The sequence below is a fragment of the Bombus pyrosoma genome, linkage group LG4 (assembly GCF_014825855.1).
Source record: "Bombus pyrosoma isolate SC7728 linkage group LG4, ASM1482585v1, whole genome shotgun sequence".
Taxonomy (NCBI): Eukaryota; Metazoa; Arthropoda; class Insecta; order Hymenoptera; family Apidae; genus Bombus; species Bombus pyrosoma.
In genome coordinates, this window is record NC_057773.1 from 9,458,975 (window position 1) to 9,485,115 (window position 26,141).

At 49.6% G+C, this 26,141-nt stretch overlaps 1 protein-coding gene across 50 annotated transcripts in view; it reads left to right on the forward strand.

Moving 5' to 3' along the window:
- Nucleotides 1-26,141, forward strand: part of LOC122567072 (Down syndrome cell adhesion molecule-like protein Dscam2) — a 56,689-nt gene that overhangs the window by 18,344 nt on the left and 12,204 nt on the right. For 13 of the 50 annotated variants that reach the window (XM_043725197.1, XM_043725174.1, XM_043725185.1 and 10 more), the window contains 5 exons: nucleotides 1,279-1,405; nucleotides 12,607-13,043; nucleotides 13,135-13,391; nucleotides 13,472-13,784; nucleotides 17,657-17,974. In XM_043725197.1, coding sequence (XP_043581132.1) covers nucleotides 1,279-1,405; nucleotides 12,607-13,043; nucleotides 13,135-13,391; nucleotides 13,472-13,784; nucleotides 17,657-17,974 — 1,452 coding nt within the window. Of the gene's footprint in view, nucleotides 1-93; nucleotides 218-1,079; nucleotides 1,204-1,278; nucleotides 1,406-2,123; nucleotides 2,248-3,389; nucleotides 3,514-4,004; nucleotides 4,129-4,926; nucleotides 5,089-5,166; nucleotides 5,291-5,482; nucleotides 5,607-5,684; nucleotides 5,809-6,551; nucleotides 6,676-6,904; nucleotides 7,029-12,606; nucleotides 13,044-13,134; nucleotides 13,392-13,471; nucleotides 13,785-15,373; nucleotides 15,668-15,948; nucleotides 16,243-17,656; nucleotides 17,975-18,775; nucleotides 19,067-19,345; nucleotides 19,634-20,643; nucleotides 20,935-21,208; nucleotides 21,500-21,853; nucleotides 22,148-22,443; nucleotides 22,738-22,960; nucleotides 23,252-23,711; nucleotides 24,000-24,498; nucleotides 24,781-26,141 lie in introns of those variants that run through there. The other 37 variants (XM_043725177.1, XM_043725211.1, XM_043725212.1 and 34 more) reach the window with 30 other exon arrangements.

Sequence of the window (26,141 nt, forward strand, 5' to 3'; positions counted from 1 at the left end):
TCCAGATGAAAAATAACGCGATAAACGACGCGATCATTTGCCCGGTTCGTATGGACGTATCCTCCGTCATATTTTTCTTGGTATCTTCCTTAGAGCCTGTTGCCAGCACTCGACCAAAATTTCCGTCGTTGGCGGACTCGCAAGCGTTCAAAATGGTTCTCGGTGGTGCGATGACGTTGCTGTGTCCTGCCCAAGGGTTTCCCGTTCCGTCGTACAGGTAACAGCCCCTGTTCTCTGTCTTGGCTCTCATCTCGCGAATCGTTTGACTTTTTCCATCAGAGCCAGCATCAAGCACGCGTCCACAATTATCTGGTCCAAGCGATCTTCTACGATTCAGCGCCTCTTCGCTAAAAAGCGTCACCCTTTTGTGTCCAGCTCAAGGATTTCCAGTCCCGATCTATAGGTAGGCAGCGAAATAGTTCTCACGATCGGAGAACAATGAGAGCTTCTCGTAACTTTGATAAGCTTTCGATTCGTTTCAATAGATGCAGGTCCGTTCTATTCAGAGATCGGCGACTTTTTTTTGGGAGGAAGGCACGTATGATCGTGGGTCCGTGAAAAGAACTAGCTTGCTCTGTAGTAAAAAGGGGGAGTCCCTATTCCAGCATGTTCAAAGACACTCTTCGTAGCTTCCCCTTTACACACGACCTCTCCGTATCACGGTCTCGCGTTCTGTTTTTAGAACCCGCGTCGAGCAGCAAGCCACAGTTTCCATCTGTGAACGACGTCGGATTACGAGTAACGAAAGGCACAGGCTTTTCGTTGCTTTGTCCTGCACAGGCGTTTCCAGTTGCCACGTTTAGGTAGGTCGATATATCTGTCGAGCGTGCACGCTTCCACGCGGCACGGAGAAAAATAGACGACGTCTCGTCGTTTTCTTCCTCTCTTCCGTCTGCCGTCTCACCCTGTCCCAGTATATTAGACACGTTGACGAAATGGAATCCGTGGATTCCGCGTAAGTCCTCTCGAGAACGAGAACAAGAAAGTTGGAACGATATTCGCGACCGAGCAACAAGGTCCACCAAGTCTTCGCTCTTCGAGTTTAAAGCACTTTTCCAAGAGGTTATCCCTTTTTCTAGAACCAGTCGGTTTCGCGAAGCCAAAGTTCTCGATGATCGACAAGAGCCGAACGTTCGAGGTCCTGGAAGCTCAGAGCGTAACGTTGCAGTGTCCCGCTCAGGCGTATCCTGTCCCAGTCCTCAAGTAAGTCCACGAAGAAGAAGCGTAGGGATCACCGTCGCACTCTAAAGATCGGCTCGTTTCTCGTGTGATCCGCAGAACCGCTATCGAGCTCGAAACCTAAATTAACCGCCCTGGACGTGAAATCGACGAACCCTAGCACGATGCTGGGTACCATTGCCACCTTACTGTGTCCCGTTCAAGGATTCCCAGTGCCAGCATTCAGGTAAAACGTACGAGAAACTCCTGGTTTGTTTTTTCACAACGTTCGAAGCGATCCTCGTAACGGCAGGTAACGCTAGAACAACTAGTCCTCCTTGAAAACAACGAGCAGCCAATGAGCACTCTTTGTCTCACAATGGAGCGGTTCTTCCGTCACGTGAATAGTTTAATCGATATCGCCTTTCGCTTGCCCGTTCTTTTCGATTCGATGATATCGCGATTCAATTGGCTGAATGTGCCAGTCAATTACCAGAGACAATTAGCGCGATGGTTGTCAGGACCCTGTCCCAGTGGCATAGAGCGGGACGGTGATTCGTTTCTTCTCGTAGAGCCGGTGGCCAGCACGAAGCCGAAATTTCCGATGACGGAGAATTCGCGCACATATACCACCTACACGGTGCGACGCGAGCTGCCTTTGACTTTGCCCTGTCCGGCACAGGCGTTCCCCGTTCCGGTCTTCAGGTACGCGTAAAGTTGCGCTTTCATCTGGTCGAAGCATCGATTTCAGTGTACGTTTCCATCGTAAATAGGACAAGTACTCTGCTTCCTATCGAAGAATCGAGTGAAGATTGAACGCGAGAAGATGGACGATAGCTCGCAAACATTCACCGGATAGATTTCTGTTTGTCTTTTACTCGAGCCGAGGGGATACCCAGTCTCAGTGTCAGGGAATCGAACCACCTGTCGTTCATCCGTATACAGCTAACCGCTCTTTTGGTCAGAACCGGTATCCAGTGCGAAACCAAAATTCACGAACGCCGACATAAAGGTTGTGAGACCAACGGCGACTACCAACGCGGTGTCGATGACTTGTCCTGCACAAGGATTCCCTGTCCCCATCACACGGTCAGTAAGAATTCTCGAGCATAAATGGATTTTCGTATGATTCTCAGAGCCTACCTCCAGCGTAAAGCCAAAACTACCGTACGTTCGTAAAGTCGAGTTTATGGAAGGGAGAACCAGCGATGCGGTGTGTTTGACGTGTCCGGTGCAAGGTTACCCTGTTCCACTTTCGAGGTGAGACGATATATAATCGCGAGCGCACGGTCGCGCGAACCCGCGGTCGATACAATTTCCCAATGGTCCCGACGCGACGTCGGTTTCGAATGACTCGCGTTTCGCTTTCGCCGCGGCTTGTTCGTTAATTCTAATTTCACACTGTCGCCGGCTTTGTGTCGTCGCTTTCCCAGAGTCCTTTTATATATCGGAAACGTAATTCCCGTTGTCACGATATTTTCCCCAGAACCTGTTGGACTCAAGTCGCCCATTTTCTCCACCGACAATAGCTTTAGTAAATACGCGAGGCGCAAGGGTATAAACGTGGTGCTCGCGTGCAGCGCTCAGGGATTCCCCGTGCCAACCACCAGGTAATGTCGCGTGTCGCACGGCAATATCGCACGCTTTGTTTAACGTGTTTATGCCTCTTAAAATACGATCGAATACAGCGTATTTTAATCGCGATCGTTCGTCGACTCGCTTCCTACGTTTAGCGCGTCGAGTTCGTCACTTTGTTCTTTGCTCGTTGTCGGGAATATTCTTTCCGTGTTTTTCGTAGAACCGGTCGGATTCAAGTCGCCGATCTTCTCCAACGATCTCAGTCTTAGCGCGTACGCGAGGCGACAGGGCATGAGCGTGGTTCTCGCGTGCAGTGCTCAGGGATTCCCCGTGCCAACCACCAGGTAATTTATCACCATCACCTTCCTCGAACGTTTGGAAAATATTCTTGCTCCTATGAAACGCTATCGAGAAAATAGCTTACAATGAAAAGCAAAGATTGGAGAGCGCTGTGTGTTTCGTAGAACCGGTTGGATTCAAGTCGCCGATCTTCTCCAGCGATGATAGTCTGAGTAAATACGCGAGGCGCAAGGGCACGAGCGTGGTGCTCGCGTGCAGCGCTCAGGGATTCCCAGTGCCAACAACCAGGTAAATCTGTAGCGTCAGCCGAGGAATCAGCTGGATCGAATGCGATGTGAAACAATCGATTTCAGAACCGGTTGCAGCAAGGTCCCCGCGATTAACGTCGGACGATTTGAGCCGTACGATCGGACGATACGAGGGTCAACCAATCTCCATTTTTTGTGCCGCGCAGGGAAGCCCTGTGCCCACTACTAGGTAAAGAATTCAACGTGGTTCGGCATATCGATTAAATTCCAGCCGTGAAAACCGTTGAACGGTTAGCTGAATTAGTTATCGGGTATTGTTGCTCGGCTACGTTCTATCGGTGTTCGGTATCGACGTACTAGAGCTGTGTATGCTAGAATAATCAAGCGTCAATGTTGTTTAGAACCTGTCGGAAGCAAAGCGCCAACCTTTGCCGGAGATCCAAAACTTTCCTTGCTGGGACGTCGAATAAACACGGATATTAGTCTTCCGTGTAATGCTCAAGGCCATCCAACTCCTGTCTATAGGTACGAAACTGGATGACATGGACCGAAAGAACGCGCGTTTTTGCTTTCTTCTCTCTCACAAGATAGCGCGAGAAGTAGGACCGTCGGCGACGTAGTCGATGAGAAAAAAAAGGGGAACCCTGTCCGGCGGACTCAGGAACATCGGCTAGAAATTTTAATGGCATTCCGCGTGACTTCGTTGTTTCCCTTGCTTAGAGCCGATGGGGATCAAAGCGCCTGCTTTTGTGGGGGACGTTAAATCGTTCTTCTTCCTTCGTAAAGAGGGCTCGGAAATGAGCATGCTGTGTAACGCCCAGGGGCATCCTGTTCCCGTAACCAGGTACTAAATTACCCGTTGAAAGGCATCGACTATCGCGCTAGGCCGAGTCGTCGTCCCGTGATATCTAGTCATTTCGCAAAGCTGCGCAAAAGAATGAGATCGCGCGTTGCTTAACGATTTGCCGCAGATTTCTAGTTATTCACGGGACGATGATTTTGTAAGTCCATTAAGTGACGACGGTCAGGTGCAAACTTTGCTCCCTCTAGAGTATCGTGTTCGGTAATCCGAGATAGTTAAGTAAAATAGTTAGTCTGGCCGGTTCGAAGGCGGTCTTCAGTCCAGCTTTTGCTAATCCTGTGACAGAGCCGGTCGCCACGAAGAAGCCAAAGTTCTCGAGTGACACGAAATTATCTTCGTACGATCGTCCCAGTGATCAAGATCTCACTCTGCTCTGTCCTGCTCAGGGGTTCCCAGTTCCATCTCATAGGTATACCTTTCAAATTAATCGGCGAGTGTTAGTCAAAGAGCGTCGAGCTCACAGCATGGCCCTATGTATTTGTATGATTAGAACCAGTTGGCAGCAAAGCGCCAGCGTTCACGGGCACATTGAAGGGAGGATGGATGGAGGCTAAAGGAGATACCAGTGTCGTACTCTTCTGTCCCGCGCAAGGGTACCCTGTGCCATCATTTAGGTAACTGATTCTTCCATAAAATATTCCTGATCGTGTTCTACGTGCTCCGATTATTCCACTGGTAGCGGAAGTATAAGATAACGCTTTAATTAAACGAGCTTCGTATTCATTTAAATCCGTAGAACTTGCGCAACGTACGAATAGGTAAAATAATCTGGTCGATTCGAAGGCGGTCTTCATGCGAGCTTTTCCTAATCCTGACAGAGCCGGTCGCCACGAAGAAGCCAAAGTTTTCGAGCGACGCGAAGAAGTCCTGGTACGATCGCGTCGTCGGTCAAGATCTCACACTATTTTGTCCTGCTCAGGGGTTCCCAGTTCCATCCTATAGGTATACTTCTTAAATTAATCATTGGTTGTTAGTCAAAGAGCTCACAGCATGGTCCTGTATCTTCGTGTAATTCGTTAGAACCGGTCGGCAGCAAAGCGCCAGCGATCACGGGCATTTTAAGGGGTGGATACATGGAGATTAAAGCTGACACCAGTGTCGTGTTCTTCTGTCCCGCGCAAGGATACCCTGTGCCATCATTTAGGTAAATGATTCTTCCTTCAAGCATTTCTACGTGCGTTGGTCTTCGTAATGCGGCGAGAGCGCACGTTGATACTTTAATCAAACGACTATTCATTTAAACACATAGATATTTCGATACGGTTAGTTTGTTAAAGTAGTTAGTCTGGTAGACTCGGAAGGCAATCTTCACACGAGCTTTTCCTAATCCCGACAGAGCCGGTCGCTACGAAGAAGCCAAAGTTCTCGAATGACGCGAAGCTATCCTGGTACGATCGTGTCACCGGTCAAGATCTCACTCTATTTTGTCCCGCTCAGGGGTTCCCAGTTCCATCCTATAGGTATACTTCTTGAATTAATCATTGAGTGTTAGTCAAAGAGCTGACAGCATGGTCCTGTATCTCTGTGTAATTCGTTAGAACCAGTTGGCAGCAAAGCGCCAGCATTCACGGGAACGGTAAAGGGCGTATGGATGGAGAATCCAGCGGACACCGATGTCGTTCTCTTCTGTCCCGCGCAAGGGTACCCTGTGCCATCCTTTAGGTAACTGATTCGTCCTTAAAGTATTCCTAATTTACGTGCATCGAGCATACCCCACCGCAGCCAGAGTGACGCTTTAATTAAAAGAGTTGTTCATTTAAACGCGAAAGACCTTCGCGTCGATTTCATGGGACGAGCGCGGCATTATTTGGCAACCGTTTGTGAAATCTGAAGAGCACTTAGTGGACCAGATTGTTTCTATTACGTTGCCTTGGCCTTCTTTTCGTTTGCCCTCATCCCGTACTTGTCCGGCATCGGGCTCCCCTTTTCTGACATTCAAAGTGGAACAATTAATTCTGCCTCGCTCATCGCGTGTGCATTGTCAGAACCGGTCGGCAGCAAAGCACCGGCGTTCACGGGGGATGTGAAGGGCGTTTGGCTGGAAAAAGGAGCTGGATCCAGCACCGTGCTGCCATGTCCCGCGCAGGGATACCCCGTCCCCTCCTTTAGGTAAAGCTCTTTGTATTAATTAACCCGAAAGAAAGAAAGGAAACTGGTCGGTTGTTAACCGAGCGCGGTAAGATCGATCGAAGACCGTGAAGAGAAAGCGCTGCAGGTTCGGACCGGATTAGTTTCGTCGGTTACTTTCTCCGTGGATGCCTCTTGCTGCACTGTGATTCTTTGATCCTTTTTAATCAGGGCCCCCCTGTACCATCAGACCAATTACGTAACCGTACAATGAATGTTGCGCCAGTTGTTGGCAAGCATTATCTTGCTCACGGCTTCCTTCTTTTGCATCTAATTAGAACCAGTCGGGAGCAAAGCGCCGGCGTTGATGGGGATCGTTAAAGGAATAATGTTAGAAGTCGAGACGAAGACGAGTGTCGTGATATTCTGTCCAGCGCAGGGCTATCCCGTGCCTTCATTTAGGTAAATTTATAATTCTTACGAAAATAAAATGTACACGTGATCATTCTAACATCTGTCCTACGCGTCTTCTATAGTTAATCAATCGCACTGAATGTCGTGACTAAATCAAACACTCTTCTTCATACCGTATTCATTCTTCACTTGAGCAAACGTTCTTACTAACATGTTAATGCAACTTGTCGATCGCACGCGTTTCTTGACTGCATGTACATATACATGAAATTCGTAGAACCGATCGGGACGAAGGCTCCGGCGTTTACGAGCGAGTTAAGGGGTGGTTGGCTGAAGAAGAGAGCGAAGTCCAGCGCCGTTCTGTCGTGCCCGGCTCAGGGGCATCCCGTGCCCAGTTTTAGGTAAACACTCGTTAATCGAATATTTTTCGAACTGCTCTGTATAAACAGAGCCAGTCGGAAGCAAAGCGCCAGCGTTGACGGGTGACTTGAAGGGCGGCTGGAAAGAAAAGGCCTACGAGTCGACGGTCGTTCTGTTCTGCCCGGCGCAGGCTTATCCCGTGCCCAGTTTTAGGTAAACCTTCGTTAACGCACGCATCGTTTCATACTTTGGAAACCTCGCACAATTTTTGTGTCGTCAGAGCCCATCGGCAGCAAGGCTCCCGCGTTGATCGGCGAGATGAAACGCGGTTGGAAAGAGACCAGTACGTTATTCAGCGTGGTGTTGACGTGCCCCGCGCAGGGATATCCTGTACCCAACTATAGGTAAATCGTTCGATCGTTAGTTGACGAATGGCTCGTTTGTTTTCCCGATAGAACCGGTTGGTAGCAAAGCACCGTCGATTCTCGGGGAAAAGGGAAGTCTCATGGAGAGGCACATGGGTATGCACATCGTGATCCTCTGCCAAGGGCAGGCTTACCCTGTTCCATCGTTCAGGTAAATCGCGGACTAACGAGATGTTGGTTCAAATTTTACGACCAGTTTGTTTGCGTTCCTTTTCACGCGTTTCGTTTTTTCCTGGCGAAGAACCGGTGCAAAGCAAGGCACCATCCGTAAGCGGAGACGCAAAACGATGGCAGAAGACCAAAACCTCATCGGGATTCGCGGTGCAGTGCCAAGCGCAGGGTCACCCGGTACCAGCGTTCAGGTACTCGAGTCACATAGCAGCTCGTCCTTCTTATCGATCGTTTTCGTAATTCCATTTTGCCTATCGAATAAACAAAAATCTCTGAATGCGGAGGAACGCCGCTCCCGAGCGGTAGACGTCCTCTTCTTTTTTGGTTTTTGTCGACACGAGCTCTTCGAAGCTGACAAACCTGCACGATTGTTATATTGCCAGAGCCGATGGGAGCGAAGGGGCCGAAATTCTCGAGCGACGATCGCGTGAATTCGTTCATTCGCGCCGCTGGAAGCTCGTCGACATTGCTTTGTCCCGCACAAGGGTTCCCAGTTCCGTTGTTCAGGTAAATGACAGCTCCGCTCCAGTTAGACCTCTTTGTCTCGCGTTTATTTGATCTAGAGCCCGTGGGATCCAAGGCGCCAGCCTTTCAGAGCGACGCGAAAAGCGTCACCTATGTCAGAGCCGCGAAATCCTCGGTCGCGCTCACGTGTTCCGCTCAGGCATCGCCACCTCCGACTCACAGGTAATCTTTTGCTTGCTTTTTTCTTTTCTCTTCTTGGTCCTTTCGCGTTCCGCGAGTACGAGGCGGCGCGGTGGCACGTTCACGCGGGGCGAGCATTTTGAGCGTTAATAAAGTAATGTCGTTTGTTACGTTTTATGAACGTCAGAGCCGGCAGGTCGGGTGTCACCAAAATTTCCGAAATCAGCAAAATCCGACTCGTTCGAGATGGCGAATGGTGCCGAGTTCAGTTTACTATGCGATGCCCAGGCATTCCCTGCTCCCACGTTTAGGTCAGTGAACTAATCTTCGCTTGTCCATTCACCGGTTCTCTTAATTTGGCGCTTGTGTAGAGCCTGTAAACGGTGCCAAACCCAGAGTCGCGTCCACTGCCAAGTACGACGTTCTCGCCAGTTACGTGGCAACGCCAGTAACGATGCTTTGCCCGGCGCAGGGTCACCCTCTTCCAGCTTATAGGTATTTATCGACGATCTCTTAAGAGATATCGTTTCTCTATATTCAGAGCCTGTGAGCGGCGCTGCGCCCAAAGTGCCACCCACAGCTAAGATAACGGTCTTCTCTCTGCCGGCGCAAAAGGCTACGGCTCTGTTGTGTCAGGCTCAGGCGCATCCATTACCGATCTTCAGGTATGCTCGAACGAGCAAAAGAGAGGGAGTCTTCGATCGTGGTTCGCAATTATTCCTGGCATTTTCTTCGGTCGACTCGTTAGGGCGATGGACTACGAAACGCGAGAGAAACGTGAAGATATAGATTGATCCGGTGGCGTTGAATGTTTTGCTCGTTTTGCTTTCTAGAGCCGGTCGGAAGTAGTCCTCCTCGATTGCCGCCTAGATCGAAATTCGACGGATTGGCAAAAGTCCAGGGCCAAGCTTTGACGTTACTGTGCGAGGCTCAGGCCAGTCCTCCGCCTTTGTACAGGTGAGCAACGTCGTTCGGTACTCCTTCGTATTCCGTCCTAGCCTTTGTCGATCGGTCTTTATCTTCACGTCCATCGTTTTCTCTGGGACATGATCACGTGCCGTGCATCGATGACGCGTCCGACAACGACGACAAGAGACATATCCCCGTACCCAATTATTACAGAGCCACGGGGTAGTGTGCGCCCAAACGTACGAGACAAGGAAATGAACGGGCTGAAGTGGGACATCCTAGTCGATCGAACGGTGGGTCTGCCGTGTCCTGTTCAAGGTTTTCCAGCCCCCACGTTCAGGTACGGTCACGTGTATGAACGTAAACGAGGGGCCTCGAGCTCGCTCCAGGCGGTGGCGATCCTGCTCGGGTACTCAGCCTTTTTTCTCCATCGTTTCCTCGCATCGTTTCGCGTGGTCCGAGATGAGAATCGCGAGCCACGCGCCGAATTAGTCGCGTTCTCTTGCCGCTTACAGAGCCGACAGGTAACGTCGCGCCGCGTATAGCCGGTGAACGTTACGAGGGTGGCAAGCTCGTCGACGTTCCAAGGACATTGGTGGTGGCTCTGGACTGCTCGATTCAGGGATTTCCTGTCCCAGTGACAAGGTACTCCTCTTTCGTTCTCGGGAACACGTTACGATCGCGTTTCAGAGGGTACGACCAAGATAGCTCCGCGTTTTTCGGGCAAGAAATTCGAACGGGAAGTGGTTTTGGCTGCTAGGGGTCAGGATATCGCGCTGACTCACGCGCTGCAGGGATTTCCCGTACCTCTGACAAGGTAGACACCACCGATTATCTCGCGGTTTCCCTATCGTTCCCCCCCGCTGGTTTCCAAAGTTGTCGTCGTCGTCGTCGATGAGTCGAGTCAGTTGATGTCTGTGCGTTTCGCGAGGCATGTTACCCGGTCGAGGAGCTCGTTCTCGAGGTAAGTAGCATGAAACGTTTAAGCATAGTCTACTCAAGATACTAACCGTTGGGGAGAAGGACGAGGTACGTAATGTGCGTGTTTAATTCTTCGCGAGAAGGGGGTCTCACGTGTGTGTACCAATCGATCGGAGCATTAACTGAATGGTAATAGGAGTACCAAGTTGATCGCAAGTTCCACTAAGAGAATCGATATGCACTAAGAGCCTCTTTCTCGCAGAGTCTCTTTGTAACGATCGACGAATTAAAAGAAACGAATCTAATTACGAATAAATGTAGCAAAGAATGAAACGAATGAGGACGACTTAGTTATTCTGGGCAATGAATGATATCCTTCCAGAACCGTCCGGTCGTACTGCCCCAAAAGGGACTGGAGACGGCCTTAATAAGTACCGCGGGGTAGAGGGCGAGTCTCTGGCGCTGGCGTGTGCGGCACAAGGCTTTCCTGCCCCGATCTCTAGGTACACACAATTCCGTATAGCTTCTCTTTTTTTTCTTTTGTTTGGTCGTTTGGTCTTGCTCCGCAGAGCACGGATCCTATTTTCGAAGCGTTCCATCCTTACCCTCTACCCCGTGTCGGGTGGCGGTACCGCAAAAATCCAAGAAGTCGGACGTTCGACAGAGGCAGAACGAGAGAGGCGAAGTATAAGAGACATATAAGATACAAGAGGCAGACACGAATTGCCGTAAAGCATAAGAGATAAGGGGAACGAAAAGAAAGGTAGCCTCGAGTGAGAATAAAAAAAAAAAAAAAAGAAAATACGAACAAAGAACAAAGCAAAGAAAGAACGAAAAGAGAAAAGCAAGGGAAAAAGTGAGTGGGCAAAGCATGAATAGCGATGATCCAAGATCCCAACGCCGGCCACTCTCGTAAACTATCTATATAGGAACGGCAGACGAGCTTAGAATAGAGAAGAAGGATGATTATAGGGCGATTTTTGTTGTTGTAAGAGACCGATTTCTTTACTCGTGATTTGCTCGCGCCACAACTCGTCTCGTTCAACTTTAACGCATCTTGAATTTTGTTCTCGATTTAAGCTGAACGTGATCGTGTCTCTTAGATAGTTACAAAGCGAAAAAAAAAACAGGGAAAATCGACGATAAATCTTCGTTAAGAAGGAAGAAAGAAAAAAAAGAAAGAAACGAAAACTATGTATCCCGTATCCGGGGCCAATCGGACATGTTGGTTTTCAGTGCCAACTGGAACCCCGTGGCGCAACCCCACGAGATAGGTGACGGAAGCGCGACTCTGAAAAGGATGCGGGCCCTCTTCTCCTTCGGTAACCTCGGTGCTGATCCGGGTGGTCCGAGAGGGTGTCACCCGATCAATGGGGCGAACAATGTTGCCCAGCACCTGCACACCTCCAATAAGTCCCACGATATCTGGCTGGTAAGTCCTCGCCACCTTCGTGCTTCCGTTCATCCGTTCGTGTATTTCACTGCCCCACACCCTCTCTTTCTCTCACTTGCCAGGATTGCGCGTCATGATTCGTGTAGTATGTCTCGCGCGTTGTCCACTTGCACAATTGTCACACGTCGTGTCGCTCGATTGTCACCGCCCTCCTGAACCTCTTTCTTGTTCGTCTCCCCAACTTCGTTCCAGATCCAATTCCTACGTCTACGGGAACAAATTTCCCGTGATTCGCTGTACATTATTCACACACGAATGGTGTGGAAGCTTATTTTGATTTCGTTAAACAGTTTTTAACACGATCCATCCCGATCTTGGAGTAGATTTTTCTTAATTTTAACCCGGTCGTCCGTTTCTTTCTGTTGTTAAGTTCTTTCGCCTCTAATCCATTCCGGTGATCGTAAATTGTCAGTCAACACGTGGCGAAGATCGAGAGTAAGGACGACGCACACAGCGTGTCCCAGTTACGTTCTTGACTCCACGGCGATCGCCTTCTCACTTTCTCCCTTAGGCATACGATATACATTTCGGCTCTGAGGTCTCGGCGTGTGTGTACGGGCTACGAAACCGATGCTTCTCTTGCGCATTTTTTGTTTTTCGGCCGTAACGAAGTTGTCGCTGCCAGCCTTCATTCCCTCCGTTTCCCGACCTGCTCTGCTTTACGACCGCTATTTACGCTCCAGCTGTTGTTGAAGCTCTCTTTTTCATTAAGTTTGCGTACTCGTGTCGTAGCGAGACACGCGCTAATGAGCCATCAGTAGAGACAGAAGCCCGCGCCCAGAGACGCCCAAAGCCCTGCCTATATGGAAAATGGAAAATAAAAGCAGCATGGAACGAAGCGAACAGAAACGTCGCGTATCGACCTGGTCGTACCTTGTGTCGATCTTCGCTGGTATATGCATTCTCCGCCAACATCACGCGATCGCGTTTCTTCCCATTCACACGGATCGAACGTTTCGACCTTTGAACGGGCAAAATGTTTCCATTGGCTTCGTTTCATCTCTTTCATTTTGTATGAGAATCGATCCGCCACGAAAGCGCCTCGTTCCAGCAGCCGACTTGCGAAAACAATCCCCTTTCATCCTGTCGTTTCAGATGGTACAAGTTCATCGAAGGCTCCTCTCGTCGTCAACCTGTCCAACTCAATGAGCGCGTTCGTCAAGTTAGCGGAACACTGATCATTCGCGAGGCTCGCGTCGAAGATTCTGGCAAATATCTGTGCATCGTGAACAACTCTGTCGGCGGTGAAAGCGTGGAGACCGTGTTGACTGTAACAGCACCATTGGCAGCGGAAATCGAACCTAACACACAGACTATCGACTTTGGAAGACCAGCTACTTTCACGTGCAACGTCAGAGGAAATCCGATCAAGACCATCTCCTGGCTGAAGGATGGCAAACCCCTTGGACTGGAAGAACCCGTGCTCAGAATCGACAGCGTCAAGAAGGAAGATAAGGGAATGTACCAATGTTTTGTTAGAAACGATCAAGAAAGCGCCCAGGCAACCGCTGAACTGAAACTTGGTGGACGATGTGAGTTTTGGTTCTAAGGAATTCGAGTCTATGGCTCGTAGTTCACATTTTTAAGAGGCCGTTTTGATTGTAAATGTTTTTACATCCACAGTCGAACCCCCGCAGATTCGCCAGGCCTTCGCCGAGGAGACTCTTCAACCTGGACCCAGCATGTTCCTCAAGTGTGTCGCCAGCGGAAACCCAACTCCTGAGATCACCTGGGAACTCGATGGCAAACGGCTATCCAACACTGAAAGGCTTCAAGTAGGACAATACGTTACGGTGAACGGCGACGTGGTTTCTCATTTGAACATCTCCAGCATTCATACAAACGACGGTGGACTCTACAAATGCATTGCCGCTTCAAAGGTAAGAAGAGTCTCATTCCTCTTTTGAAGAAATAAAGAAGAACGAAGGATGGTAATGATGGGATAATTTGATGATTACAGGTTGGATCTGCTGAACATTCTGCGCGTCTCAATGTCTATGGTCTGCCCTTCATTCGTCACATGGACAAAAAGGCTATCGTTGCTGGTGAAACTCTTCGCGTGACCTGTCCAGTAGCCGGATATCCGATCGAAAGCATCGTATGGGAGAGAGACACCAGAGTTTTACCGATCAACAGGAAACAGAAGGTCTTCCCTAATGGCACGCTTATCATTGAGAACGTCGAGAGAATGAGCGATCAGGCTACTTACACCTGTGTTGCACGCAACGCTCTGGGCTACAGCGCAAGGGGAACATTGGAAGTTCAAGTTATGGGTAAGTTTCAAGTTTCTTTATCCATCTTTAGGATCGATTTCGCGAATTTCGATTGTCGCGTGTAATTGAAGTACGAGTAATCTCGAAATTTGAACAGAGACGCGATATTATGACGAGTAAATGTTTCGATCATACGATATAAAATATTTTGTTTATTACGAATTAAGATTTTTTAAAAATTTTTTTAACGTAAAGAAGCGGATTGTATAATCGCGAGCAATCGGTAAAGCGTATCGGGATCCCGCGTAAAACGTTCTTTTCAGGTGATGAGAGACGATTCGACGAACGTTATGTACGATAGCGTTCGACGTTGTCTTACAACTCTAATGACGACTCTTTCAGCGAATCCTGGCATTTGTCGACGATGTCGATAAAGGCTAAATTAGGTGCAATCGAGTATCTCGGCTGAAAATCGAGAATCGTAAGAACTGTGTAACATAGAACCGTGAAAAAAAGTCGGTGGATCGCGATTCGAGAATTGTCGCATACGGACACGGACGCGGACACGCACACGGACGACGACTTCGTTGCAGATTTCACGAACACTTTAATCGCACGTAAAATGGGAACGTCTCGAAAAGAGGCACGAGCGCTTTCGTTGGAATGTGGGAAGTTGGTATGGCGGTGGCCAGCGATCGACCGTAAGAAATCTAGTGCATTCTTGTCAGAATTGTTCTCTCTTCGCGCGTCCACCACGCATAGCAACCGCTGCTCCACAGAGTACCGTGTCTCTGAACGTATATTAACAGCCAATGGGTTGGCTTCGTCGACGCGAATCGTTTTCCATCGTTTGCTATCGATCGATTTACGCTTTCCATGTAAACGAATTTTTATTGTTTACCGTTTTGTAAATTAAAAGAACCATGAAGCGAAGCCAACCCATCGACGTATACACGTCAGTACACGTGACGTACGACACGTACACAATCACGTACATACGCTCGCGACCTGTCATTACACGTCCATACATCGATCCTCCACCCTCAGTGCCGCCCACGATACAGCAGTTCTCGTTCACGAAGCTACCCATGAACGCTGGAGAATTCGCAAACCTGCAGTGTATCGTACCGACCGGTGACCTGCCTTTGAACATACGTTGGAGCTATCCCGGAGAAGAGATGGGCGGTTCCTCCGGCGTACTTGCGAAGAAGGTCGCGGATCGCGTTAGCATGCTCATGATCTCAATCATCACCGCGAGACACGCGGGGGAGTACGTTTGCACCGCTGAAAACGCGGCTGGAACTGTGTCCCATTCGACCACACTCACCGTCAATGGTTCGGGACTATCATCCGTTCCTAGAGAAATTTGATACACTTTCTCGTGTTTATTTTTTCTTCTTCTTTCGTTTCGTTCGTTTTCTGCACAATCCTGGCAAAAAGCACCGTAGCAAAGTCCCTCTTTGTATCCTGGCCTGTGATCTCCTGCATCGAGAATCCCAACGATCTCTTCTGACCGAAATGTTCGCTTTCGAGAGACCTAGGACGCTATCGTTGTTTCACTATACGGACGACGATCATTGTGCCGCAATCAGATCCATAGGACTGTGTGCATGCGATGAGACCCGATTCTAATTGTACGATGACTTCAGTTGGCCCGCAGCTTCTACCGATCGCTTTCAATGCCGAGGTCGCCAACTCGGGAGACTCCGTGTCCGTACCTTGCTCGATCTTGAAGGGCGATATGCCCATGGATATATCGTGGGCGTTCAACGGCGTGCCGATCGACACATCGAAAGACGCTAGTATCACTATCACGAGAATCAGCAAACACCTGAGCACCCTTATCATCGACGGCGTCTCTGCAAGACACGCCGGAGAGTACGCCTGCTCGGCATCGAATCTCGCCGGTTCCGTCAGTCGATCGGCAACCTTAACGGTGAACGGTACGATTTCCACTTCAACCCTCGCCACCCTTTTCCCTTTCTCTGTATTCTTGCGAGCTATGCTTTCACTGTGACAGACTATTCCTCGCATTTTTCCACTTTACAACCAGTTTCCGTCATATAAAACCTTTTTCCCATTGCGTATTAGCGTTAACTCCACCGCCATACCAACCCTAACGTCGCGTCGCGTCGTTTAAACAACTAGGATCGATGATGGATGTGTTGCACGCGAATCGACACTCGTTCCTCCTCGCTTCGACTCTTCTAGTCATGTTTTCCAGTTGCCCCGCTGATACTACCCTTTGCATTCGGCGACGAGCCCGCCAGCTGGGGCGAATTAGTCTCCGTGACATGCTCCGTGGCGAAGGGCGATCAGCCTCTCGAGATATCTTGGGCGTTTAACGGGACTCCGATCGACAGCCACCACGGATCCGACGTCGTCATAGGGAGTACGAACAAGAAAAACAGCGTGCTAACTATCGAGTCGGTCGCGGCAAGGCACGCTGGAGAATATACTTGTTCCGCGTCGAATCGCGCTGGCGCTACCACACACTCGTCTCAGCTAACTGTAAACGGTACATGTGTACGACCCCTTCGCACGTAACCGAACACATCTTTGCGCTCCTTCGTTGTCATCGTCTTCTTTTCTTCCTACTAAGGCATTCGTTCTTCTCCTTCTGTCTATCCTTCTCGATCGTTCCCGCTTATAACCGTTAACCGTCCTTTCTTACATCCTTTCGTACGATCGACGCTCGGATCTGTAAATACGCGGCTGCGAGCGGAGCTTCCCGTTAGGGGGATGCAATGTTCGTCTCGTAGGCGGCATCCAGAGAACGCGTCCCTCTTCGAACTCGTCCCATTCTGACTCTGTTTGTTTCTCACGCCTCTAACCTTTCGTCCATGCTGCCGTGTCGCTCACGCAGTCGCGCCACAGATCCTCCAGTTCTCTTTCGGCGACGATCCGCTCAACTCCGGCGAGATGCTGTCGGTCTCTTGCACGATCGTCAAAGGCGACTTCCCGGTGAATTTGACGTGGACGTTCGACGACAGCCCGATAGACTCGAGCAGACCGGACATTAATATCATAATTAATAAGAGGGTCAGCTTCTTGAGCATCGACAGTGTGGCGGCGAGGCACGCAGGAAGATACAAGTGCATCGCGTCTAATGCCGCCGGATCCGACAGTCACACCGCCGTGCTCTCGGTCAACGGTATCCCCCTCGACTATACGAATTTACTAACTTTGCGACTATAAACGGCCTATTAAAGGGCGCGCCGACCATTCAAGGGGAGATCGATCGGTTCCGCGGATATAAAGTGAGAAAAGTTTCGACGAATGTGGGTCGTTCTTTTTTAAAGTGCGCTCCACTTTCGCCGGACGAACTTTTACGTTTGAAACGTTGATCGTTCTACGAACTTTGCCGCTAATTTCTTCTCCCGTTTTAATTATATTTTTACTGCAACGTTTGCCTCGAATAATCGGTCGGCGCGTTTTTCAATAGCTTTGTACACTCTCAGTATCTTCTCTCGTAACTTCTTGTTTTCCGCAGTAATCTTCATAGTGTAATAATGTTTATCAGAAGATCACTGCCGTCGTCGTGCCGATGATCGAACGATGTGCGAACGAATGTCTCGATCCTCGCGTACGAAGACAAGGTAAGATTATCGTCAGAGACGACGGCAGGTAAGGACACGGTCCATCCCGCAGATACAGCGAGACGATGGTCCATGTTTCTTTCACTTGTTTTCGTATTGCTTTTTTACAGTTCTGTCTACCGTTTTCTATCCACCTCCTTTAAATCTCCTCGAATACCTCGTAGCCGTTCTAGTCTATGCACCGTCATCCTCGATCAAAACGACAGCTCCAACGCGTCGTTCGTGGTACGCGATTGTTTTCGCGCTTCGATCAACCGGCATGTAAAGACTCCGAACCTGTGTCCTGCTTCGGAAGCTCCTACGCGTGATTCAAAGGTTGTTTGTAACTTGCAGTAGGACCGCAGTTAGCGCCGTTCACGTTCGGTGACGAGGCTGCCAACGCGGGAGATATGGCCACCGTTCAGTGCGCCGTGATCAAAGGCGATTTGCCGGTGAAGATCGTGTGGTCACTGAACGGTAGGTCTATCGATGTCGGACGCGTGTCCGGTGACCACAGTTACGACATTCCTGACATCGTCGTGACCAGAAGTAGTAAACGGATCAGCACCCTGACGATAGACTCGGTAGCCGCAAGACATGCGGGCGACTACTCGTGCACCGCGATCAACGCAGCCGGATCCGCTACGCACACGTCGGTTCTGTCAGTGAACGGTACGCTTTGATGAATTTAGGACGATTGGGTGAACCGATTGGGTGATTGGTCGGCCGTGTACTACACCGGGGGTATGCGTTATCGATCTCGTAGGTGCCACTGAGGATGGAGGTGAACGTCGAGAGACAAAGTCTTCGTGTCAACATCTTACGGTTCTTTCCTCGTGTCGTGAAACGTTCTTTAAGGAGTTCCATAATTATCTCGTCGTACATCCATATCAACGACGGTCGCGTATTTTTTTTTTTTTCATCGAACGATACGTGTACATCGATACGTTCGACCTATCCATCTAGCGTTGTTATCACGTCGACAGTACCGCCACGCATTGCCCCGTTCGAAATGGCCGACAAGGCTGTGAATTGGGGCGATTCCGTATCGGCTGTCTGCACCGTAGTCAACGGGGATTCCCCGCTCGAGATCAGCTGGGCATTGAACGGTATGCCCATCGACGAGAGTCATCGGATATCCGTCACTACCACGAAAAGGAACAGCCTGCTGTCCATAGATTCAGCCAGTCCGAGTCACGCGGGAATGTATACCTGCGTTGCCTCGAACGCAGCCGGTGCCACCAGCTATTCGGCGGAATTGACAGTGAATGGTACCTACAGTAGACACACCCGAAACAGATATAGAGAAACCCTTGATCTTCATCCCCTTTTAATCCTCTCGTTCATCGCAATCCCACGTACCGCTTCCGCTATCTCGTATCGTGGCGAGCGATCGAAGGGGTCGCGTGAACTCATTCCAGCAACGTTCGTTTTCTCACGAACCACGGAAACTGGTAAAGTACTCGGTTACAGTCGCACCGCAGATAGCTCCGTTCGTAATCACCGAGGAGCCGGCGAATTGGGGCGACTCGATTTCCGTGGTCTGCGCCATCCTCAAGGGTGATTTACCAATCGAGATCACGTGGGCTCTGAACGGCGAACCAATCGGCCGTGATCGTTCGGATATTAACATTCTGGCAACCACGCGAAAGAATAGCATCCTCAGCATCGAGTCCGTGGCCGCGAGACACGCGGGAGAGTACACGTGTTCGGCGTCCAACAAAGCTGGAGCGACCAGTCATTCGGCTACCCTGGCTGTCAATGGTACTTTTCCTCAACAGAGATGTTCTCCGATACATTTCCCTCTTTTGCACTCCTTGACTGTCATCACTGTTTCCTCGCTGCCTCCCAGTCGGTGTCGGTGGTTGAGGCTTGGAATTTCTCTCGGATGAAACGTATCGATCCTCTAACGAACGATATCCAAAATTTAGATCTCCGACCGGTACTGCTACATGTTGTTACAAATTGTTAATCGAGTCGTGGTACTCGAGGACAATAGAGAACGAAACATTTAGACAATTAAGGATTCTTTATTCCTCTTAGTTGCCCCCGAGATAGCTCCGTTCGTGATCAGTGAGAAACCAGCAAACTGGGGAGACACGGTCACCGCAACCTGCACCATGTTGAAGGGTGATTCTCCGATTCAGATCGAATGGGCTCTCAATGGTGAACCGATCTCCCACGATTATTCCGATATATCGATCGCGACCAGCCGGCGTGTCAGTTTGCTGACGATAGACGCCGTGACGGCGAGTCACGCCGGGGAATATACCTGCATGGCCAGCAATGCCGCCGGTGGAACGAGTTTCACCGCGACTTTGGCCGTGAATGGTACAATACGTGTTCCTTATTCCCCATTCAATTTGCTTTATTTTCTCGATGCATGCACGATACTCGGTCAAATAGCTTCCCTCTGTATCCGATTTCCGTTTCCATCGTCGACTGTTTCAATCATCGTACCCCTCCTAATTCCTCTGGTTGCTTTTTTTTTATTTCAAAAAAGGATTACATCGTTGTCATTGATCAGATATCCTGCTGATCAATTCGTCATTCTTAGGAAGGGTCGTTCCATTTGTCACTCGCTTTGTACGAAGAATTAAACATTTCTGGCATATTATGCTGACCGCAGTTGCACCGGAACTCGTGCCATTCGTGATCGGAGAGGGACCAGCGAATTGGGGGGACACCGTCACCGCAACGTGCACGGTACTGAAAGGGGATCACCCGATCCAGATCGAGTGGGCCCTGAACGGCGAGCCGATTTCGCGTAACCATTACGATATATCGATAGTAAATACCAGCAAGCGTGTCAGCGTATTGACGATCGACGCTGTGACAGCCAGACACGCGGGAGAATACACGTGTTCTGTCAGCAATGCAGCCGGTGGAACGAGTTATTCCGCATCTCTCGCTGTGAACGGTACAACGATATCCCGTATTTTCTCTTCTTCCATTCCTCTCTATAGTCTCACTGTTTTCTTTTCGTTTCATGCATGCACGCAACCTTCTATCGCCCTTACACGTTCTCCTCGATCCAACCTGTCGAAGAGAAGAGGAGATTCGTCGCATCCTGTATCACATGTATCGTTGATATCGCGCGCGCGTTGCTTTCGTTTATCGAATGAATTCCTCATCGGTGTTCCAACGAGACCGCAACAGGAATTATCGATCTGTTTCGCCTCGACGCGATGGCTCGGTCGTATAACCGTTCTCGCGAGGTGAAGCGCCTCTAAGCCTCTAGCAAACATTCACGGGATCGTGACGCAGCTGGTTGAATCGATAGCCATTAATCAGCGTGCCGTGGTCCATGACTGCTAAACAAAGTTTCCATGTCCTTGTAGTTACGCCGCATATAGGGCCATTCTCGATCAGTGACGGACCAGCCAACTCGGGCGACATGGTCTCGGCTACCTGTTCGATTATGAAAGGCGACTTTCCGGTAGAGATCGTTTGGAAGTTTAACGATAGGGTGATAGGTTTCAACGATCCGGACATTACTATCACGAGGATCAATAAACATATGAGCGCACTGAGCATCGAGTCCGTGGCAGCGAGACACGCGGGCGAGTATACGTGCGTCGCGACGAACAGAGCTGGAAACGTCAGCCACTCGACGACTCTGGCCGTGAACGGTACCTATCTAAACAAGCACGCTTGCACGTCAAAACTCGTTTTGCACATAAGCCTCGCCTATAAGATATCGAAACAATTGCTATATCGTTGCACTTGTCGTATCTATCGGTAATCCTCTGCCTTTTATCCGTTTCCTTGAAACCCTGTGTTTACCTGTGTTTTCCCGTACGAGTAAGAACGAGAGAACGAAGAAACCGGCGACTCGACGAAAGATGCATATTTCCACGTCGAATTTCGCGATCGGTTAACACCTTTGCGGCGCTCGTTTCTCAGTTGCACCGCAGATCTTTCCATTTACATTTGGCGACGAGCCGGTGAACTCGGGTGAAGCGATCTCGGCGACCTGCTCGATCCTGAAGGGAGACTTCCCGATGGACATATCCTGGGCGTTCAACGGCGTGTCGATCGATCCCGAGAGAACCGATCAGTACACGATCACGAAGAGCAAGCGGCTGAGCGTGTTGGCGATCGATGCCGTGGCCGCAAGACACGCGGGAGAGTACACTTGCACCGCGTCGAACAAAGCTGGAGCCTCGAGCCATACGGCGATGTTAGCTGTGAACGGTAATACGCACGCATATGTGTAGACCGGCGCACGACTGTTCAGACTTTCTTTCGTTTAGACGACGGGAAAGCTGGGACCTTCCTTTTTCATCCCTCCACTCATCTACCTGTATTCAGCAGCTTATTCAGATCCGTCCTATGTATCGTCGTGTGTACACGGGGGACGTTGGGGCAGTTTCGCCACTAAAACTCGCGATCTCGCCACGAACGATTAAACAGCTAGGAGATTGGACGATCGATCGATTCGTCGACAGAATCGTATCAATTCCTGTGGTCGTTAATTAGGTTAACGCGGACGATTATGAGATTCTCGGATGGTGTCGCATGCTCATCGACCTTGCGTAAACGTTTCAGTCGCGCCACAGATCGCGCCATTTACGATCAGCGACGAACCCGCGAATTGGGGAGAAGCAGTTTCGGCGGTTTGCACCGTCGTGAAGGGTGACCTACCTATCGAAGTAGCGTGGGCTTTGAACGGAGAGCCTATCACTAACAAGAATCACGGTGATATCACGATACAAAGCACTGGAAAGCGAGTCAGTCTGATGACCATCGAAGCCGTGAGTGGCAGACACGCTGGGGAATATACTTGCACAGCCTCGAACGCAGCTGGAGCGACGAGCTATTCGGCTATCTTGGCCGTCAATGGTACAGAAATGCACGAAACCGTTCCATGAGCTGTGTCATGCAATAGATACGAACGAAACTGCTATCATTCCCATTCACTAGCACGCGTCCGTGAAAACTTTGAGACTATCTCCTTTCTCCTGACTTAACGCGAAAGCCACTCCCGTCCTGTCTCTTCCCGTACCTTTTCTTAAATTTCCTTTTATCATTTCTTTCCTGGTTTTTCTACATTTATGTAACGTGGACTTACGAGACTGACCGAGACGAGTATCCGTGAATCGAAAAGAACTGAAATGGCTATCGGATATTGTTTCTAGTCGCTCCACAGATCGCGCCATTCTCTGTCAACGAAGAACCGGCCAATTGGGGTGAACAAATTTCAACAGTATGTAGCATCTTGAAAGGTGACCCACCTATCGAGATACGGTGGAGTTTGAACGGGGAACCGATTACACGCGCTAGCCATCCGGATATAACCGTCACGAAAAGCGGGAAAAAGACTTCGCTTCTAATCATCGAGTCCGTCACCGCGCACCACGCAGGCGAATATACTTGCGTTGCGAGCAACTTGGTGGGATCCGTCAGCCGTTCGGCAGTATTATCGGTGAACGGTACTACGCAATTATACCATTAAGGCATCTCGCACGATCTCCCATCGAAACTTTCCCAAAGTTGATCCTCAACCCTTGCTATTACACGCGTGAGACCGCATTGTCTTCGGTCCCTTTGTTTTTATTTTTCTCGTGGATATATATTCTCATATCGGCTCGCAAGAGATCGTCACGCTTTCAAATTCTTCCATCGACAGTTTCTATGTGGTTGTTCGTCTCATAGTCTCTCCGCAGATCGCGCCGATCTCCTTTGGCGACGAGCCCGTGAACGCCGGAGACTTGGTTTCCGTACAGTGCGTGGTGACCAAAGGCGACTCTCCTCTGGAGATCACTTGGACTTTCGATAACCAGCAAATCAGATCCGATCGAATGGACGTGATCGTGTCTAACTCCGGGAAACGCGTCAAGCAACTGACAATCGAGTCCGTAGCTGCGAGACATGCCGGAGAATACACCTGCGTTGCTTCGAATGCGGCTGGATCGACCTCACATTCGGCCAAATTGGACGTCAACGGTACACGCTTGTCGACGAAACTTCCACACCCTGATATTCCTCGTCTCTATTTCCCTAGTGCCGACTAAACTCTTTCCGTCCATTCCTGGCATCCTCCTATCGATATCACGATTATTCGGCGTTTTTCTATTTTTCGTTTCGCTTGTTTTTCTCGTTTTCTCGGTTTTACCGTATTTTTGGTGTTTTCTTTTAGTTGATTTTCTTCTTCCGTCGAACATCGTCTGTCTGCCGTGTGAATTAGGCGATGCAAGGAAGCGAGACACGTAATTCGCGAATAAAGTCATTCGAGCGATGTGAATGCGAATCGCCAGAGAGTGAGAAAGAGAAAGAGAGAGAATATTCTTCTTTGATCGGGCAGCTACGTGCACGGTTGCGTGACCGTGGTACTGCTGACACAGGCTGACCGTGACGCGGCGGCCAACGCAGACTTTTGTTCCTTTCAGTTTTTTTCTCTTTCCAGTCATTCCGAAATTATTGCCGTTCACGTTCGGCGAAAAACCGCTTAACTCGGGTCAAGTAGTAACGGTACCGTGCGCCGTGGTCGAGGGCGATCAACCCTTGAAGCTTCGCTGGACCTTAAACGGTCATGCGATTTCGCCGCACTCTGGAATCTCAATCGTGGATCTCGGCGGACGGGGTGCCATACTCAGCATAGGATCCGTCCAGGCGACACACGCTGGAACGTACACGTGTATCGCGGAAAACCTTGCCGGAAGGCACGAGCTCTCGGCCGATCTGATTGTCAACGGTGCTTAAAAATCAAAGATCTATACCAATAAGATAGATCTTGTTCGAAAGTCGCACACCTATGTTCTTGTCTTGTTCCTCTGAAAAATATCCAGCTTCCTTCGACCACTTCTCCAGTAGCAGTACATTTTCCCTTGCTTGTGTAACGTTAAAAAGACCTGTCCATTTTTTTTTGGTACTTTTTTGCTTTCTTTCTCTTTTCCGGGATTAAATTTATCTTTACATACGTTCATTTCTATTTTTCTTCCGGACTCACGGATAACACGAAGACAAGTTTTTGCATCAACCACGGCCGATTCGAAATCCAAGGATAATCGCGTTCGAGATCGTTTCGTTAAAAACTGCGATCGACCTGAAACAAGCTTTGCGTCGCGGAACCCGTGGCCGAATTCTCGCCGCGGTTAAATAATTCCCGCTAAAACGAAACGTCTATTTTCTCCCGTTCCTTCGTTTGTATCTGTGCCTGACTCTAGAGTCAATCTGTCTCTATCTCTCGGCAGTCGCTCCGCATGTGCAGCCGTTCTCGTTCGACGAGGCCAACTCCGGCGATCTGATAATCGTCCATTGCGCGGTCGTAAAGGGGGACACGCCGATTTCGCTCAAGTGGTTGTTCGAGGGACGCCATTTAGAAGTAGGCGACGGAGTGGGTATCACCGCGTTGGGGGATAGAGTGTCCGCTCTGACGATCCCCGCAGTCAGGGGAGAGCACGCCGGGGAGTATGCTTGCGTCGCCGATAATCCAGCCGGTCGTGCTAGGCACAGCGCCCATCTCAAAGTGAATGGTACAAAAAAACGAGACATCATGCACGTAATTCATGGTATTCAGCAGAAATCAAAGCGAACGTGTGGTATATCCGAAACAATTGGAAACCGGCATGATGTTGTGATCCAGCCGTATATGACGCGTAGCCCGTTGGAACGCCGTTGCTATACGTTTTTTTCGTGCTACGTTACGTTACGCTGTTATTCGGGCCGAAAAACGGAACGATGTTTTTTTATTAATTGAATTAATTATCCGCTCTTGCGTGATTCGTAGTTCGAGTAGTAGTCGTGTATATATTATATATTTGAAAGAGAACTAACCAAAGTTTCTACCACTGTCTGCTGTTGATTGTTGTAATAGCGTACATATATTGAATATGTTTTTTGGAAAGTCTACATTTGCTCCACTGTCCATTCTCTTTCTTTCTTACATTATAATTATCTTCCCGCATCGTTTGTTTCGAAGCATCATCGTTTAGGTAGGTCGCTCAGCCGAGTGTAGCTTTTGGACACCACAGTCCCACTCTCGTTATCCTTGGGCTACCATGATCAAAGGTAATTTGTCCATAGTTCAGGACGAGCTAAAGTTTCCCCTTCATTCCCAGGTCCAGTTCTCTTTCTCGTTTTCTCCTTCTGAACACTTACACGCACACTAATACACACACACACACACACACACACTGTGTCACTTTCTCTTTCCGTTTCGCTGTTACTCTCTTTTGTTTCTCTGGCTGGCTCATTCTCGATCCTTCTCTTCTCATCCTCCGTGATTCATCATCGGTTAACGACCATCATTCGCACAGAGAGAGAGAGAGAGAGAGAGAGAGAGAGAGAAAAGAAAAGTTTCGCTGGCGCACGAAGCTAAAGTTTCGACTCGATCGTTCTCCGTAACGATGTAACAGAAACGCGGTAAAGTAGGTTTAGATGCAGAAAGGGAGAAGGACTACCGAGAGATCGGATGAAAGACGAGAGTCGTGAGAGTCTGTCGCGAATCGTAGGGAATAATCGACGAACCGATGAAAGTCGACGATGAATATGACCACGAGATGGACCGCGGTCCAGTCCAACGAATCGGGATCGCACGGAACTTTGGACCGCAGGAAGCGTGTACCGTGGATCTAGCTAGAGACTATCATTCCAGTCTTGCCACGGATCAATCCGTTCGATTTTGGGGATCAACCGATTTATGCGGGGCAGGCTGCTCAATTGGCGTGCATGGTGCTGGTGGGTGACACTCCGATCGATATTTCCTGGACCCACAAGGACCAGCCACTGTCACAATTCATGGGATACAACGTCGGGAAACTCGGCCCACGGACGAGTATCTTGCTGATCGAGCCGGTAACACCGGAGCACGCTGGACGTTACACGTGTATCGCCA